Here is a 19,915-nt window from a genome sequence, read left to right on the forward strand (position 1 = left end):
TTTTATAAAAAAAAAAAAAAAAAAAACTACAAATGTCGTTATCTTGAGTTTTCAATAAATATTGTTATCGATTTGTTAACAAGACAAAAAAGAAAACAAGACATTTGTGCAGGAATCTTCAAGGAAGCCTCTGCAAAAGTTGACACGTTGGGTTTGGATATAAGTAATGTATTTTGTCTTGCAGAGTATTTTGACTATTTAGTTCCCTAAAAAGATTTATAAGAGTTCGTACATTATTATTGTCTCTCCATGTCACGGACGGCGGCTCTCGTGAGACTCTATCCCTGTTCCTGTTCGAAATCGCTGTTCGGACGTTGACCGCGGCGATTATGTCCAAATCAGTGTAGTCAGGTGTTGATCCGCGTTGACCTGCATAAGACCGTCTAATTTCCGCGTTGATCGTTTTAGTTTTTTTTTTCGTCCACGTAAATTAAAACACCGTTGATTATTTTTTACTTATTATTAATAGATTTTGTGTAATTATTCATTACTTAATAATTATAATTAACTATCAAACTCAAAACAAACACATACATACTACATTTAGAGATTTTTTTCATACCAAACTCACTATTTACGAATCAAAAAAAGACTGTCTAAAATATTTATAAAAATATATATAATTATGTCTAAAAACTTGTATCATCGTGTTTAAAATTAGCTAAATATATTATAATTATATTAAATTGTATTTAAAACTAGGTCTCGAGTAATCCCCGAATACTCTCTGATTTTTCGGTAACTCGCTAGCGTCCGGCGTAGTTTATAACATGGGACTCTATAGCTCATATAAAGGACAAAGTAACAAATGTGGTTCAGTCAGGGGGTTCAATGGTTGACCAACAAAACAAATTACGTGGATTAATATTTTTTAGAGGTTTAGATATAGATGTGGACATATGGTAAGAAAAAAAGATTGTTCCACAAAAAAATATCATTAACGTATTATACATTTTGAAACCAACGAATTTTAACGTGAAAAATATAATTTTGTTAGCTTTTCAAGACTTTGTAGAAGGTCATTGGTCATCAACTTGCAATGAGTATGAGTTGACCTACACATCACCAAAATGTTATAGTATAATTGCACGATTACGATGAATGATGTGTAACGAGCCAAACCATGCTATATGTGGGATATAAATTCTGGAAACCAAACAGCTAATGAACATGGATCGATGAAAGATGAAATGATAGTTCAATAATCAAATATAAAAGCCCTTTCTCAAAAACTAAATAAATCAACTTTAACAATTTACTAATGAAATGATCGTTTTTTTAGCAACCTTAAAATATACTAATGAAATGATCATTAAGCTAAGCACTTTAACCATTTGTTTTTATCTATCTTTTAGTACTTCATCCATTTCGTTAAAATATATGTTTTAGAAAAAAAAAATATTTCACAAAAATTGTTTTTTACGTTTTCTATATAAAAATTGTAAGCTTTTAAAAAATTCAATTTATTGAATTACTATTAGTTAAAAGCTATTGAAAGTAAGTTGTTCAAAAAAAGTATTGAAAATATAAAATTATAAAACAGTGTATTTATGATAATGGTTTTTGTGTATTTTTAATGTATGAAAACTGAAAATACTAACAAACAATCTTTAAAGAACAAAAGTAGTATTAAAATGAAATTAAGAAATCAGTTTTTGAGATTAGCTTCTTGAAAGAAAAAATTGCCAAAATGGAACAAAAAAAACAATATAGTTGTCCCTATGGTATAAAACCATCACTAAGTTGTCCCTATAGTATAATATTTTTTATAATCCCAAAACTAACATTTCCTTAATCAAATTAAACATAAATTAAAACCATTTTTAAAAACTTTAATGAAAAAAGATAAAAAAAAATAAGGTAATCCCATAATGTTTTAGAAAGGAAAAAAAATGTAACAACAATTTTTTAAAAAAAGAACACAAGACACAAATCAAAAATACTCTGTAACCTAATTTCATTTGGTTTCTAAAATCCCCCAAAACTATTCTTTTAAAATCTTCTAAGGTAGAGCTTGATTTCAATAACAGTAGTCTACCCCAATTATCATCAGCCAAAAAAACTCATCAAGTGCATACACTAAATTCCCAAACACCACATATTGTATAAATATGCATCATAGAACAAGAGTTTTTGAAAATCACAAGACAAACTATGGAGAAATCATAGATTGATGGAGAAGAAAAGCCAAAATCATTTTTTTTTGATATTTTGACAAAGAAAATCGATCAGGACACGTTTTAGGAAATTAGAATATTTTAAGAATATTTTCTTAATTGAAACTTCCTTAATTTTCGGAAAAATTGATTATTTATCCGTAGAAGGCACCTTCTACACTGTGTAGAACCATGACAAAAATTCTGATACAATTTCTACTTTTTGTAGACGTTCGTGTTAAGTTTAGATTTCGTATACCCGAAATTTTAGAATACTTCATAAAAGTAGAAACTGCATTCAAAAGAAAAGTAGCGATGTTTACAATTAGTATAATTTGCATTCTCCATATTTAAAATTTTAATCAATTTTAAATTGTTTCTTCTGAAAAAAGTAGATGGACTTGTTTATTCTGAAATTCGTTTTCTACTAACCCATTTTCTCTAGAAGATGAATTCTACTTTCAGTGGAACATAGTTTTAAAATTTTATTTATCAAGTTTTTTAACCAAAAAAAAAATATGTTTGTGTATATAGGTGTTTTATTAATTGTTTATATTTTTAATATTTTTTTGGATTCATAAAACTATTTATTTCATCAAATTTCAGAAATGAAAAGGGTAAAAAGGAAAATAAATGGACAAATATTATTTTATACCATAGGGACAAGTATGTTGTTTTTACGAGAAATTACATCTCTCTTATTAAATATAAATATTATATTAACTTTATTTCTACATGTAATTAATGATTTATGCAACCAATTAGGTGTCGAGTAAAATAATAAACCTCTACAGAAAATAACAATATGTGATGAAAAATGCAACACTTTACAAAAACAAATCCCATTCACGTCCATAAAATTTTTTGGTCAAGTAAAAAAACATATGATGAATTTTGATGATATGAATTATGAAGTTTCAAAAAAAAGAAAACATATGAAATAGATGAACCATATGGGTCCCATAAAGCTCGTTTATTGGGTCCACACATGTTGCTCCAATGAGTGGGTTTTAGTTTGGTGGCCAACGTTGCTTCCAGACAATGCAAACTTTTTTTTTGAACTGTAAAAAAAAAAAAAAAAAAGTTAGCATTGTATCCGCTCGTATATCCATTTTATATTGTATACGGAAATTAAAATGGATTGAACAATTAATGTTTTTATTTGTTTTTTATTTGTTTCTTATATAAAACACAAATCATAAAGCTGGTTGAAGTGATTAGTTTTTTTTATGGTGTTGTTTTATTAGAAATTATTATATGGTTAGAGAATTCGATAGATATATGTCATATAAATTCAACTAAAGATTTATCAACTACATAAAAACTCTATAAATTAATAATTGATAAACTATAAACATCATATATTAATAATTATTTCCGTCTTTTGAAACAGTATAAAATATGACATAATTCAATAAACATAATATGTTTTTTTTTAATTTATAGATAAATATATGATCTTATTAAAATCATAAATTAATAATCGTTATATAAAACTAATATAAGGTAAAAAACTAGTAACATAAACAAAATGTTATATTTTTATTTTTCTTAAATGACTTTTATCTAAAAAATTTCTTTACATCCATAACAACATATAAAACACATTTATGTTTTAGAATATGTAATTTCAATACTTAAAAATATATTAAATAAGAAATTGAAGAGTCCAAATCTATAAAATTTAATCAGTATCTAATACTGCGAAATCAAATTTTTTTCTTTCAAAAATAAAAAATATATTTTATAAATATAAATCTAAAAAAAGAAATTTTTATTAAATTAATAATTCTATAAATTAGTAAATTACTATAGTCCTGACATTATTACTTTATAAAAAATTTACTGATGGTACTTTTAACTGTTGGGTCTATGTCATGGGTCATTATTTTTGGAACAATTTCTGAATTTATATTTCAACCGACAGTTACCGTACCCTTTGGAAAAATATCTCTTAATTTGAAATGGCATCCACAGTCATAAGAGCACCTTAGGGTTCTTAACTTTGGATATTTAAAAAAAAACTTGGGATATTTAATCAAAAACAAAATTCTCAAATGGTGAGATTTTCATCCAAAAATACCTCAAGATTCTCATTTCAAGTACTTTGGATGAATAACTCTTTTTTTTATAAGAGAATATCTCTATTTGAGATGCTCATTCAATTAATATTTATTTTATCTTTTATTAGATATTCATTGCTAAAGACTTCTCTAATAGAAGTTCTCTAACATATCAGATGTATGAATAAAATTGTAACTGAAATCTATATAGAATTTAAAAGAAATCATGGAAGCTATTTTGCATAATTGTAGATAGTGATAGTCACGTAGGAAAGATTTCTTGTCGTTCTATATTGGCTGGCTGTGCTAAACATGCATGCTGGGTTAGTTAGGTAAGATATGTCTTTCTTTATATAAATATTTGGTAATTACCATTTAATTATATAGATAATTATGTGATTTCAGTGGAGACATTTTTAGTAAGAATATAATATTAACTAACATGGAACAAGCTTGGTTACGCAGTTTCTCTTCCTTGAGCAATCAATTACTTCCTTTTCGAGTTCATAATTGATAATTTGATACAATATGGAGCATACGCTTTACTTCAAATCTAATGTTTTGTTTGAAATACATTCTAGAAATCCAAAAGATATCAAAACCTGAAAACGTTACATATACGATCGGGTATACAGTAGTTAGAAAATATTTGTCAACTAATCAACTTAGAATTTAAATTCAAACAAAATGAGATGGTATTAATTAATAATTTAAATATTTTAAGGAAATTCAGTGTTATTAGATTTTGTATTTTTATAACATAGCCTATAGATTTTTTTTGTCAATATGAAACTGACATAATAGAAAAAAACATAATTCAATTTGGCTAGCTGAATCGGAGGTAATAAATGACACAACTGAAAGAAGACATTGAGCACCACGTTCAAGCTTGTATGCCAAAATGTTTTGTGCTCTTGCTATATGGTTAGTTATGAAGTTGGAAAGAATTTCTTACAACGTTCAAATTCTTCAATATGTATAGTAAAAGTTGACCATTCTTTTGGTAAAGACATTATCTTCACCAACTGAGAATAATCTGTTGCAAACATCACATCTGAAATTTGCAGGGTCTTCATGCACTGCATCGCCAGATCAGCACCTCACATTAAACATGTACCGGTGGTAGACTTCATAGGATATTCATATGCCTCATAATCTGATCTCATAAGTCTCCCTTGTTGCAAAACTATCATTGACCTGAGAATTGATCTTGTTCCTTCCAAACTCCATCAATATAACACCGTAATATATCTACACTACAGACTACTTGGGATTGACTTGGTGGAAAGGACAAAGTATCCTTTTGAGATCCTAATTTGTCACTTTGTGCTTCTACCTATATATTTCCTTGTATTTCTACCAGATCCAAAATGTCATTTAGATTTTAATTTTGTTTAAAAAAAAATATCATTCCGGTTTTTCCATATATATCATATGATCCATAGAAAATGACTGCAATCTTGATTTTTTTGAAGGCTCCAGAAAAGATCATCCATATTCGTGAACACTGAAAATCTTGGAAAAATACCGCAGTTTGATGGAATACTTAATAGAACCCATGTTTGTAATGTTGGTGGGCTTTCAAATAATACATGGTTTATAGTTTCTTCCAGATCCAAAATGTCATTTAGATTTTCATTTTATTTAAAAGAAAATATCATTCCGGCTTTTCCATATATATCATATGATCCATAGAAAATGACTGCAATCATGATTTTTATGAAGTCTCAAGAAAAGATCATCCATATTCGTGAACACTGAAAATCTTGGAAAAATACCGCAATTTGATGGAATACTTAATAGAACCATGTTTGTAATGTTGGTGGGCTTTCAAACAAGGAGTAAGAATGCAGAGATCATTCCAGCTTAATGATTGCAAAGTTTAGTATTATTCATATATGATTGTAATTAAGTACTCTTAACGATTCTAATTTGTTTTGAATATATGAATAATTTGAAGTGAATTCTAATGGGTTTCTTAAGAAAATTATTTAAAACAAATTTCAAATTGAACTGTAGAAATTTTAGAATTGAAAATATGTGAATATAAGACTAATGAAATCGTTGTCGGAGGTGTTCTCCTTCTCTTCATTCCTCTGTGTTTCCATTTGCTTCTCGGCGATCTCTTCATCCCTACCGCCTTTCTCGTGGTTTTGTCTCTAGATCCTTGCCCGGTGTCGCCTTCGCTCAAGAGGAGATCTGCCTCTGTTACAGGTTCAGCTAGCTTCAGAGTCATGGCGCAGTGTGTGTATGGGTTGATGTCGGTGGAGTCAGAGCTTTTGGGTTATGGGGGTGACCCTTTAAGCTGCTTCCAAAGTTGGTGGCGCGTGGAAGAGATAGTGGCTAGCTTCTGCTTCAGATCTGATTCTTAGTCTCACTGATATGAGGTCTCCTGATTTGTGGCAGTGCGGCGGTGACCACGGTTCTGTTGTGTCTTCCTCAGTGTCTTAAAAAGGTGCGACTGTTCTTTCTATGCCATGGAAACTTCAGAGGTTCTCTCTATCTCGAAGACATGCTCAACCTACAGAGACGGCGTGTGTTGTTGCTTGAGGTGGTAACACGTGGAAGATTCAGTTAAGCGGTGTCTGTCATCTATGGCTCATGCGTCTTCCCTCCTCATTTTTCCAATCACTTCCCGACACTTGTTTCTAGAACCGCCATTGAAACCTTGTCGACTGTTTTCCATGGTGCCTTGCTCGTGTTTGTTGTTGTGTTGATTGCCTGGTCGTCACCGGTACAACCATTGACGGCTTTAATATATTTAGTCTTTCAATTTTCGGAGGCGGCGTTTTGAAAATGATGGTTAAGGCTTTGGGTGGTCTACGGGTTTTCTCACCTTCATTGGTGACTCTATTCGATGTCGCAGCACATCCTAGTGTCGTAGGCAATCTCTTGTTTTGCTCGTGGTAGTGTTTGTCTCACTAATGCTTATTTTGCAGGTCTTCAAGCATATCCTGGGTCGAGTTGGGGCGTCCTTCCGTTTTCTATGCCTTTGGACGGCTGTCGGCAGTGGAGGTGTATTGTACATGCGGGTCCGAGGGTGTTTTGGTTTGTATCTATTTGCCTTATTTTCTTTTCAGTCTAGCGTTTTAGTGTTGGTGATGATTATGAGCATTGAAGATTTTACCGGATACAATACGTCGTAAAAAATCCCAGTTTTCGAAAAAACGATGTGAATCTCACATTCTTATGATTCATGTCAATGATTGAAAAAGGTAGCCGATTCTCTAGAATTTTGGATCCAGTCAAGCGGAACATACATTGACGATTGGTCGAATAAAGCTAGCTAGAAAACATTTTGAATTGGTTATTTTGTTCTTTGTAATCAGAACTGTAATTTTTGTTTTCAGGTTGAATTTATAATATATATTTTATTATATTATACTTTTAAAACGATATATTTATATGATAGTTGTTTACTGAATTGATGAAAGTAAGAGTATGGAGAATTCGATATTGCTTAGAAACTCTGCTTTGGATATCAGAAGTTTGGTAAAAAAACGTATGATCATGCAATCCCGAATAAAAATTATAAACTATAATGACTGAGATATATTTTGAACAAGAATTTATCATAATTAGCTTGTCTTGTTTGATTGAGGCAAAGTACGAAATATGAAGCTGATTTAGTTCATGAATAATTTTTTCACATCAAATAAGATGCAAGGAATTGAAAAGTTTAAAAACTTCTTTTTTGTAACTTGGCATTCTTATTTTTGTAGCTAGAGACCCATAAGTTTAAAAACTTTTGTTTCTATACATTCAATATCTTCTGGATATTTATATACGAAGTTGTGGACTAGAAATTGGAAGATAATGTGACAAATCGAATGAAAAGAAAAACAAAAAGTCAACCAAGTTGGAGTAGTGGAATTATGTGGTGGGATTTATTAACCAACTTACAATACATCAACATATGATAATGCATGTCTTTGTTACGTAGCTGTGACTCCATATATGACAACACCTCTCTTTTCGAGGACGTACATCACCATGGACCTGACCCTGTCGGTCGATTTTACTAGATACCAACTCTTCTTTGTTTTTACGTTTACTAAATCTCTCGCGCAATTAACCTCGAATTCGTCAATTGTATCATATTTGAGCGATTTTTTCTTTTCTTTTTATTTTTGAAAAAAGGAAGACTTTGTCTTTGTTGATCTCCGTTTTGAATTCTGGCTGAATGACAAATAAACCAAAGCAGGTTTTATTTCCTACTTTACTACAAACAAAACACAAATCAAATTAGAGGTGAAATGTTGGTGGCTGATTTTTTTTTTATCTTCCTAGCATCAAAATCTATCATATCTGAGGATATCATGTCTATTAGTGTAGACTTCTTAAAATTTAAAAATAGATTTCACCAAGTAGCAAGTAACAGTTTAGTAATAAAATATATAAATACTAGGGTCGGCCCGCCCTACGGACGGAATATAAATTATAAAATAATTTCAAAGCTAAAGTATATGTATAACTTGTTTTAAGATTATGGAATAAGCATTGGTTGTTTTTATGTTTCATAATTTTATATTTGTTAGAGGAAGGCACGTATGCGAGTTTGATATATTGTTCGATTTTTGTTACAATTTGATAAGTATATGGTAGATACACGAAATTTACGATTATGGAACTCTGATCACAAAAAATAACCAATATTATGGGTTTTTCTCTTTTTTTTTGTTTTGTTTTCCCGAATAGAATAATATAATTTTAATTGTTTACTCAGAAATAAAAGCGAATAATAATATAATTTGCTATCTATAAGCAATAGAATTCACAAACATGTGAATCCTTAAAAAGTAATATATTAATATATATTTATTTATATCTGAATATGGGATGAAATAAACATAATTGGAAACATCGATTAGGAACATATAGCTATGAATAATATGTTAATAAGACGGTTAACTTTTGGCAATGTAATCTGAAAATTACAAAACCATAGTATCGTTAAAAGGAATTTGTGTTTAATGATTTTTGGTAAAATATATATGAGATTTTGAAAGTATTATATATCAATGAATTGTATAAATATCTATATATTTACGTGCTAGAGTCGGTCCGCGCTATGCGCGAATTATATATTTCAATTGGTTACTTTTATCATTTATTTTATGTTTTATATATATTTTATTATTTAATTTTTGTAATGTATTTTATTGTGCTTAAAATATTTGATATAATCAAAATAAGTATAGCTTGTTTTAATTAAAATTAAATCATATCTCCTATCTAAAAAGCAATTCATACAAATATTTAAAACAACTTTTATAAAAGAATGCTGTATGAGTTAAATACTCTCGTTAAATACACTACAACTTCTATAAAGATTATTATAATTTTTTTTTTGTCTGGTTAATTATGCTATTGCAAATTATGAGAAACACTACATATTATTATAAAGATTATTATAATTTAATATATGTTAATTATAAGCAAAAGAATATCTTACGATCTAACTTTGTTTAAAATATTATTCTAGATTAAAACTTAGTGTAAAACGATAATCAAGATATTCTCAATAGATATTCATAATTTATATAACTTCTACCATTAAAAATTATTTATTGTTTTTGTTAAACTTCATATATTATTTTGATTTTAAAATCTTTTTTTAACAGAAATGAAAAACGTTTGTTCGCAAGTTGTTGCTTAATGTGGTGGTATTAGTTTATCTCCTCTTATGACTTCCTCAAATTTTCTTACTCTTCTTGTGAGGTTCAACCTTGGACAACACTGGGTTCAGAACATACAGTATCTACATGTCAAATTGGGAGATATTTGTTTTAAAAAGACATTTAGATACCAAATGAAGTTAATTAAGTAGATAATTTATGTTGCAGAAAAAATAAACATTTTCTTAGTTATGCATGCTGCTCAAGAAGAGTACTTACGAAGGATGGGTTGTTTTGTTTCACAGATTGGAGGAACATTAGATTTCTGGTGAAGTGAGGCAGTGAATATTGTCCCGTGATCCCACCAGAGACAGAATTGTTAATATGTTAATATGAGCGTTCATTATAGAACAGCCGGTGGTTAGAGGAGTTCAAGTCATGGTTTCGATGCAAAGAACTGCGATGGTCAAGTTAAAAAAAAAAAGATGAATGCTCTGAACTGAATCTCAATCAATTAAAACCAATGTGTAGGAATCTCTACTCCAGATAGTGGTCACTATGTACATTAGACTTCTTTTTAATGTTAATAAATTGATTTGAGATGAACTTGAATCAGTGCTGTACACAGAGTATAACTCACGCAAATGTTTGTTCTCTCCTCACTCCATTTCAGAATCTCCATAACTAACATGAGAGACGAATGGAACGCAAGCTCACTCTTGCTCAAAGAAAGATACAGCTTTCCCCAGTCAATGACGAGTAACTCGCTTGAACTTAACTGGCATGTAATGGAACGTAAGCTGACACAAAGTAGGTTTACCGCGCTGTTGAAACTTGAAACGGTGACGACTGACCACATGATTATAAGTTCGGGTACTCAAATAACTTCATAAGTGTTACACCCCTTCCGCCATATGGAAACTTTTTGAATTCTGAGAATGATAGATTCTTATCACATAGGTTTGCCATGTGCTACTATATATAGGATAAAAAGAGAGTGGAACTCAAAACAATAATAGGGAAAATACTTATACCTTGAAAAAAAAGGGAAGCCTGACGATGGAACTATATAGGGTCTCTCAGACATTTTAGAGTTCCAATTGCGATGAACCTTCAAATTAGCAAATGAACATATCAAAAGCTTACAATTTATAATATGATATCAAAACAATCATAGTCAAAACCCAATCATTGTCTATCGAAATACCTTTTCCAAATATTGGTTCATTACTCGGTTTTCTTTCATGTCAGTTTACTTCAGAAATATAGACTTTTGGTGCAAATCTGAAATTCTTGCTATATCACACACAGAGTTTCACCAACCCGTTAATATTGTCATTGCCATTGAAAAATGATGGAGGACACTCAAATAAAATAACAATATTGGGAAAGATTACATACCCATGTTCCTTTATGCATATTCATGTTCACATGACTCAACGGTGGTTTAAGCAAATGAAGTTGAACCAAACACAAATGACTCATTTGTGAGAGAAACTGAGAATATGAATTCTATTTTAAATGGCAACGGAAACCATATATTTAAATATATACCTGAGAGCAGATTTCTTTCCTTGAGACACCAAATAGCAAAAGCAAAGTGTAGTACTTATAAGACAGAGAAGCATATTCGATGAGTCTGAGCTGTGCGTAAGGCTTAATGATAATAACACTCATTGAAAAAGTCCAGTTATTACCTCACTTTCGGGGTACACCAAAGTGATTCAGTAAAAGCCTGCAGTGAGCATCACCACTTAGCCACATGATCAAAACTTCAAAATGTTATAGGATTCAAAACTTCTCATTACAAATGATATAACTAATACATAAAAAGATTTTACCTTTTTTGATGGTTGTGTATAAATTTAGATAATGAAATCATATTTATAAACAGGGGACAGAAAAAACTGACTAACGTTCATCATGGTGTAGAAGTGATTGTTGTGGAAGAGGACACAAATTTGACCTTCTCCAAGTCCTTTTCTTCCATGAAAAAAAGAGCATGGAGAAAACGATAATTAACTATTTTTTCCAACCATGGTCACCTGAAATTCTTGATCGCTTCACCTGTAAATCCAACCATGGCGAAATTTTCTTAATTAAGTCGGGAAACATATTGAAGTTTTCTTTATGCCCAATAGAATACATTCGTAAGTGTTTGTGTGTACGGACATACTTCGCTCTTTCTGGTGTGAGTCTATTTGTATACTTCCTCTTGTCCATGAATTGAGTCGCCTTCATAAAATGGAAAACCTACAATTAGACCTCTATCAGCTTCATACATGGACACATATTCATCATCGGATCTGTCATTAAGATCTGGAAATGCAGTGAGCATTTTAAAGTGAGTGAATTCAGTTGTAACATATCTTCAGCTTGCACTTTATGTGATTTCATTAAGAGATACCAATGCATTTACTTGGGTTAACAGAAGTTTCAGCTTCAGACTTGACTTGAATCTAAGAACTGCTTTCATATTTGGTTGAATCCTAATTCATTTACAGCTATTCTCAGTCTCAACATCACAACCGTCTCATCTCCCAACTCCATTGGAGACAACTACACACCACCAGGACCATTCAAACAGATGTCAGTTTGATATATTATCAACAAAAAAAAACAATTCAATCAAACTGATCGATACGCCACAAACAACGATACAATAACAACAGCACCAGTTATCTTAATCAGTAAATGTGATCTCACTGTGGAGACCATACTAAGCTAACAGATTCAGGTTTGGTATATGATCAAGAATCATCAATACTTCGGATTTATAACGGATTAAATACAAAAGACAATAATAGAGAGAGTACCGTAGAAACACCAAAACAAAAATAAATCACATAAGAGGTCATAGCTTTAGCTTATGAACACAGAATAAAATGCTATTGACCAAGTTTACAAAAAAAAAAATAAACAACTAAATGCTAAAATCATCAAAACACATATAAAAAAGATGTTGGAAGTAGAATCAGTTGATCAGATTGTATTAAAACGGTGTTGATCATTAGACAGAGGGTAAGAAACAAAATCAGAAATTTTAAGGAATCAGACCTTCAGCTAGGGATCCAAGGATTGTAGCAGGTCAATGATGTCCAGGTTGTCAAGATTATTGTCGAATCTTTCAAGAACACTTTTTGAGCTTTTTATAAGCTAGTGAGAAGATTTAACTAATGATTTTAACGGGACAGAACATACCTTCATCAGAGATGTTTGAAGGTTTCCAGACGGTGAACCTCGGACGATGGCATGAGTGGCGGGCTGCAATATATTAACAAAATAAAGAAACATAACAGAAATCATGTCTCAAACGCCGGCAGCACGGCCAGTGGTTGAAGAAGATTGTACTGATAATTTTGAGATGATAGAACATACCGTTTTATAGTCGAAGATTCACCGAAAGGAAGTAATGCAAACGACAACTCATGAGAGGTTTTCCAAGCTACTGTTAATGATTGCGTTAAAGCCGACCCTTCGATTGAGCCTCATTCTGTAACGTCTCCAGTTATCATGAGGGTAAGTTGAACAGGCTCTGTTTCTTCTACGGTGAGAAGCTGCGATCAGGTCAGCGGAGTTACATAGAGGAGGACTTTCGATCAAGAGAAGGGCCAATGCTAAAGTCTATCCAGCCCAAACACATTAAACGACCAAAGCCCTTCACGTTTGGGAATAAATGAAACGAAGAGTTTAACTTTTTTGGACACGTGTCATCGCTAGATAGCTCGAATTTCCGACGTGGATTCCTATGTGTCCTAAGGAAGAGAGAACAAAACTCTCTTTTATATAATTAGATATGACATAATTTTCTACTTTCTGAATTTAATTTATATCTAAAAAGTCCATTCTCATTTAGATATTCTATTTTGTTTTACAACAAAGTAAATGATTTTGGTGATTATAAGAACATCTCTAACTCTTCTATATTTATTTTTAGCATCATTTATAAATATATCAACATCTCTAACTCATCTGTATATTTATTTTTAACATCATTTATAAATATATCTACTTGTATCCATCTTTATTTTTGTTCTTAAAATAGAGATTAATATGATATTTATGAAAATAAGTAGTAATTTTTATTTTCACACTATATTTAAAATAGTGATATTATGGAAGAATACACTAAAACAAACTAAAGAAATTTCCTAGGATAGACCTAAAAAAGTTTTTGTCACAAATATAGACCTTAAAACTAAAAATGACCAAAATAGACTTAAATGTTCTATCAAAAGAAGTAAATATACATTTATACCCCTAGGGTTAATTAATCTAGACATTAGGGTTTAGAGTTAAGGGATGGGGTTTAGGGTTTAAGGTTTAGGATTTAGGGTTTAGAGTTTAAGGTTTAGGGTTTAGAGTTGAGGAGTGAGATTTTGGGGGATAGGATTTCAAATTTAACAAAATTAAAAAAAAAAAAATTTCAAAATAAAAATGTTATTTTGGTCGTTTTAATTTTTGTGACAAAAAAATTAAAAAGTCTATTTGAGAGAATTGCCCAACTAACTATACTTCTGTTATATAATTTTTTTTTGAACACACTGTTATATAAATTTTCTATTTTATAGAAAATAGCAAACATAGGGAATGATTTATGAGATTAGTCAAACTTATGTTTGAAGTTATCTAGCTCGATGGAGACCGGGACTTCTCTCTCTCCTCTCGCTCCGTATCCTTCACAGAGATGAGATGAGACGTAGCTTTCTCCGGTGCTCTATCGGTTTTTTGAATCCCGTTATGTTGGGCTTTTGCCTCTGGGAAGCCGTTGCTGCTTAAGCAGGCTTCGCCGACTGTTGTATCCGGGAGAAGGTGACTCCCTTAGCATCTTTCTCGTCGGCTCCATCTCGCGTCGTACGGTACTCTCGTTCGATGGCGGCTCTGTTTTTGGCTCCTCTGGTTTACCCGAGTGGTGACTCGGTTGATTTCGTAGTTGATGGCTTGATGTGACAGATGAGATCTAGATATTGATCGATTGATGCTCTCCGATGATATGAAATTAAGCGATGATACTGTATGAAGGGTGAGTGAGGGATTTCTAGTCGTCTGTGTGGTGGCTTTGTTTCTGGATGAGTTCTCGACTTCTCGATTGACGCTCTCCGGTGAAAGAAGCAAAGGTGATGAAGCAGTATGTTGGGTAAGCGCTTGTTTCCGACGAGGTCCGGTGAAACACCGTTTAGTTTCCGGCGTGATTCTCTTTGGCGGTGGCGATGTGGGCTTTCGTGACGCGTGTCGTGTCTCGTTGTTAGGCTTCAACACATCTTTTTCGGCGTGACAAAAGTGGTGTCACGTGTTATGGTTTGGGCCATTCTTGGGCTTGTTTGTAAGTTGGGCCAGTGTGTGGGCCTTTAGATTTTAGTTTATGTTTGGAACCCTTTTTCTCGGCTTTTGTTTTGTGTTTGGGCTTTTGTCCCTTTAATAATATTATTATTAGGAGGCAAAAAAAAAAGAGATTAGTCAAACTTCCGTCAAGAACATCTTTAGTCATACTATCTCTAATGAATCACTTTATTTTAATTTTTAAAATAAAATAATTTTATAATTGAGTTAGATCTTATTCAAACGGTACTTTGTTTTAGAGTGAAACTAGAGTAATGAACAAAAAATAAATAAACTATTTTTATAGAATAAATCTATTTTATTTTATTTTATTATAGAGTGAAAAATAAAAAATATTTGAAACATTTTTACTCTGAATTCTATTTAAGAGTGAAACATAAAGTTGAGTATAAAATGCTATTAAATCGACTCCATCCATAGATTAGAGTCCTCACAAGTAAAAAAAAAAATTAAAATTAAAAGATAAAAATAAAAAAATAAAAAATAAAAATTTCTTAAAACAAAATTTTAAAACCCATTAAAAACTTTAAGTAACACACTGTCATTCAACTAACATTTTATCTATTAAAAAATAAAAAAAATGATGAAATTATAATACATATTTTTTCTTTTAGACTTTTTTACTGTATCAAACAGATGTGGTTGCTTTTATATACTTATACTAGGCGCGGAATTAATGAACTAAATAGAAATTAGAACTTTTAATTTATAAATATTAGAAAGATAAAAGTTATAGTCACGAATATTTTATGTTATATAATGAAAGATTGAAGGACATTGTGCATGTTTATAGAAGATAAGTTTTGATTTTTTTTTTTAAACTTGTTTAATAATGTTTATCAAGTAAATTCCAAAAATTTAGTGTGTGATTTTAAATTAGCCATGAGAATTCAAATAAATTTATAGTAATTTTCCTATACTAACTGAAACCAAAATGTGTTATGAGGATTACATATATCAGTTTCCTATTTTTTTGCTATTGCATAAATTACGGTCAAACTTAAATTAGCAAAATGAATCAATTAAATATAGAAATCAAGATCTATTGGATTTGATATTCAAAAACGCCATCAAATCCACAATTTTTTTAAATTCTTGGGTTGATTCCCTATAAAAGAAACCCCCTTCGGTTTATTTAAAATGAAGTCAAAATAAATCCTTAATTGGTCAACATCCATAATTATTCAAAAATTTGGATCAAATATGGCATCAGATATTTGACCATAAGAAGCCGAGCCTTTCCAGCAATGGGGCTTAGGGACCTATATGATGATTGGTTTAAGATTTAACATATTAGGTTACGTTCATATAGTTAAACGATCAATCAGGCCGAATTGTTTTTTACAAAATTGGAAATAAAACATGCAACTTCCCATTATCAAAATAACACAAATTAACTTTGCCATTTGCGAGTGACACTTATTGATTTTGTTACATACCAAAATAACTTGAAATGCAATAACCCCAAATATATATGATTGACACAACTTACATAACCAACTTTAAGGAAATATAGCTTAATCAATGAGTGTCTGGAAATATTTGCATAGTATATTATATAATATAAATTGAAAAAATTATACTATATGTTTGTGCGGTTATACTATAGTATATGTTTGGCGATTATACAACAAATCATATACGATTTGTGCGCTTATACAACAAATCATATATATTTGTGCGACTATAGTATATGTTTGTGCGATTATACAACAAATCATAAATTTATACAAAAATTTATTCAGCATAGTATATGTTAGTGCGTTTATACTATATTATATAATATAAATTACGAAAAATTATACCAAGGAAAAAATAAGATTTATGATATGTTGTATAATCACATGTTTCATTTCCATAATAGCGTCAATATACATTCCTTTAAAATTATAGTAGACACATTGTTTAGTTAAGATCTGCGGTTAGGATATTAGGCAAGATGTTTAGAATAAAAATAAATAAAATGAAACATACACCCTATGTTATTTGCAGACAACAACATATGATCGTCTCACCTACATTCTATTGAGGCTGGCTTTTCAGGCTACAATTTATTATGTGTGGAGGGAACAGAATGATAGGAATCATAACAATGGAGCCAAGTCAGTGGAGCAGGTTGCAAAGCTGATCGATAAAACTGTGAGAAACCTTATCACATCTACAAATTATGCTCTTCATCCGAGATTGCGTGGGCTAATGAGCAGATGGTTTGAAACTCATAGTTACTAATATAGTTTTATAGCTCTGTTTTAAAATTTTCGGGATTCTAAACTCCTTAAAGTTGTACATATATTATTTCTGCGATGATCTATAAATTTAACATTTCATTAAAAAAATGACATGACATGTAATTAGTCTAGGCAAAAGATGGTTATTTAAAAAAGATGTGAGGTAGATTGTGGTGTTGACACATAAGTAATGGCAAACTTATGAATCACACATGAAAAGTCGAAGTTTATTTATAAAAGTTATCCTCGGATATAACAAGGGGATATAACAAACCGATAGACATTCTGTCGACAACCTTTGCATCAATGATTTTAAAAAACCATATATATATATGTGGTTTCAAAATTCATGTATCCACCATCACAATGTGAGCCATCTTCTACCAAAATATATTCAAACCGATGTGATTGCTCTTATATAGTTATATATAACAAACCGATAGACATTCTGTCAACAACCTTTGCATCAATGATTTTTAAAAACCATATACATGTGGTTTGAAATATTAGCAAATCCATTTACCCTCATATTTTTCAAAATTCATGTAACCACCATCACACTGTGTGAACCATCTTCTACCAAAATATATTTAAACATAAATACAAAAATGATTGTACAGGTACAATAATTCACTGAATTCAGAAAACAAAGAAAGACAACACACGTAAAATAGGAAGGTCAAACCTCTGAACAATGTATAGGCCCGCTGAATGCAACATGGAACATATAATATACTCGTTGTCAGACGAAATCTGAAACATATAAGAGAAAGTTATATTGGAACAAGACTTAAAACCATTTTTTTAGAACACCAACCATTTCCTAGATAACTTTTCATTCGTTTGAAACCATTTCTTTGATAAAATTTTCAATGTCATTTAACCGCTAAAGATTATGTTATATGAATGAATCAACTAGGAAAGAAACATGATTGAACTACAAAAGCAAAATATCTTTGATGTGGTCCATGCCTTCCACCGCAAAGCCCATCAGATTCCTTAGTAACTTCAGATCAGGTAGGTTTGGAATTAGCCCATTACAAAAAGCGCATAAACTGGTAACGAAGCCTTCGTATTCTTAATTCAAAAAGTATGTGATTATCAAACCAATAACAAAACGCCACGTGTATCCTGACGGTCACTGAATCGAACAAAACCCGCGGGCTCGGTTCATCGTCATCGCAATTCGCAACGAAACTGTTGGTTTGAATTTCTCTTGTCAAAAATTATCCTTTGACATTGCGTCGATGGCATCGAATCCTCACAGAGGCGGTGCGGGTGGTTCTGTCTACGGCGGCGCCGCTCCGTACAGATCAAGGTATAATTTTTTTTTTTTTTTTTTTTTTTTTTTTGTAACTGATCAAGGTATAATTCTATTATCAATTCTGATTTTGTTCCTCGGATCATCTTGATAGAGATTTTATGGTTGCAGAGATGGGCTTAGCACTAGAACGGGTGTAGGTTCAGAGGAAATCCAGCTAAGGATTGATCCGATGCAATCTGACCTGGATGATGAGATCACTGGCCTCCATGGCCAAGTCAGACAATTGAAAAATGTAATTACCTTCTATGGAGCATTAAGTTGATCTTATAGATTGCAAACAAGTTATATCTTAGTTATTGTTATGGCTAGTTGATAAATGGACAAATGTGAAAGTGTGTGTCAGAGTGATTGAAATTTTGTTGTTGCTTTTAAAATCAAAGTAGTCAGGGTATACCTTTTGTACATGGTTGAAGGAATCAGTCGAAACTCTCTACAGTTTCTTGTGTGTGTGTGTGTGTGTGTGTTTTTATTTGCAGATAACTGATCCCTCATAGTTTTCATGTTTCAATGATTTTTCTGTTGATTGCTTTATATTTTTTCGGATGCAGATTGCTAAAGAAATTGGGTCAGAGGCACAGTTTCAGAAGAACTTCTTAGATGAGCTGGTATGTTTCTTGATTCAAATGTATATCTGCTTACTCACCACTTAGTATGGGTTTCATTTGGAATCTACACTACAAGAAAACAGCGACACACTGAGGGAAAAAATCGTCGGTATGTCGTCGGAATAACGTTATTCCGACGACAAAGTCGTCGGAAATAATTCCTCGGAATTTCTTCTTTCGTCGGAAATCCCTCGGAATTTTGCGACGGAATTCCGAGGAAACAAATTTCCGAGGACATTCCGAGGACCACTAGTTCGTCGGAAAGCTCCTCGGAATATACCGATGGAGAACGTCGTCAGGATATTTCCTCGGAACTTCGTCGATCGACCTTATCTTCCTCGGAATATTCCGAGGAAATTCTGAGGAACACTTGATAAACTCGAACGTTTTTTTATAAACGCATCGATCGATCCGTTGATGTTCAAAAACGCATCGATCGATCGAGTATATTAAGTGTTCCTCGGAATTTCCGCGGTATTTCATTTTCTCAGAATGTAAAAAATATTAATTTTTTTTAAAAAATAAAATTTTTGAAATTTAAATTCGAAAATATAAAATTAAAATTAAAATTGAAATCATAT

At 31.3% G+C, this 19,915-nt stretch overlaps 1 protein-coding gene and 1 long non-coding RNA gene across 12 annotated transcripts in view; one reads left to right on the plus strand and one right to left on the minus strand.

Annotated features, from left to right (window-relative positions):
- Positions 1-10,332: 10,332 nt before the first annotated feature.
- LOC106295100 lies at positions 10,333-13,464 on the minus strand. Of its 11 annotated transcripts, none has more exons than XR_001260965.1 (9): positions 13,216-13,464; positions 13,039-13,101; positions 12,257-12,396; positions 12,014-12,090; positions 11,754-11,904; positions 11,535-11,572; positions 11,045-11,445; positions 10,872-10,948; positions 10,333-10,769 (listed from the first exon to the last, which is right to left on the minus strand). It is a non-coding gene; the product is annotated as an uncharacterized LOC106295100 (long non-coding RNA). The 11 variants fall into 11 exon arrangements; XR_001260961.1 differs by having other exon boundaries at positions 11,045-11,133; positions 11,239-11,572; XR_001260963.1 differs by adding an exon at positions 12,895-12,900 and having other exon boundaries at positions 11,045-11,572.
- Positions 13,465-18,537: 5,073 nt separating this feature from the next.
- LOC106295103 (bet1-like protein At4g14600) overlaps positions 18,538-19,915 on the plus strand; it is a 4,091-nt gene continuing 2,713 nt past the window's right edge. The window contains exons 1-3 of the mRNA XM_013730889.1: positions 18,538-18,723; positions 18,838-18,961; positions 19,278-19,334. Coding sequence (XP_013586343.1) covers positions 18,653-18,723; positions 18,838-18,961; positions 19,278-19,334 — 252 coding nt within the window. The 5' untranslated portion in view covers positions 18,538-18,652. The remainder of the gene's footprint in view (positions 18,724-18,837; positions 18,962-19,277; positions 19,335-19,915) is intronic.

Source organism: Brassica oleracea, chromosome C5 (assembly GCF_000695525.1).
Source record: "Brassica oleracea var. oleracea cultivar TO1000 chromosome C5, BOL, whole genome shotgun sequence".
Taxonomy (NCBI): domain Eukaryota; kingdom Viridiplantae; phylum Streptophyta; class Magnoliopsida; order Brassicales; family Brassicaceae; genus Brassica; species Brassica oleracea.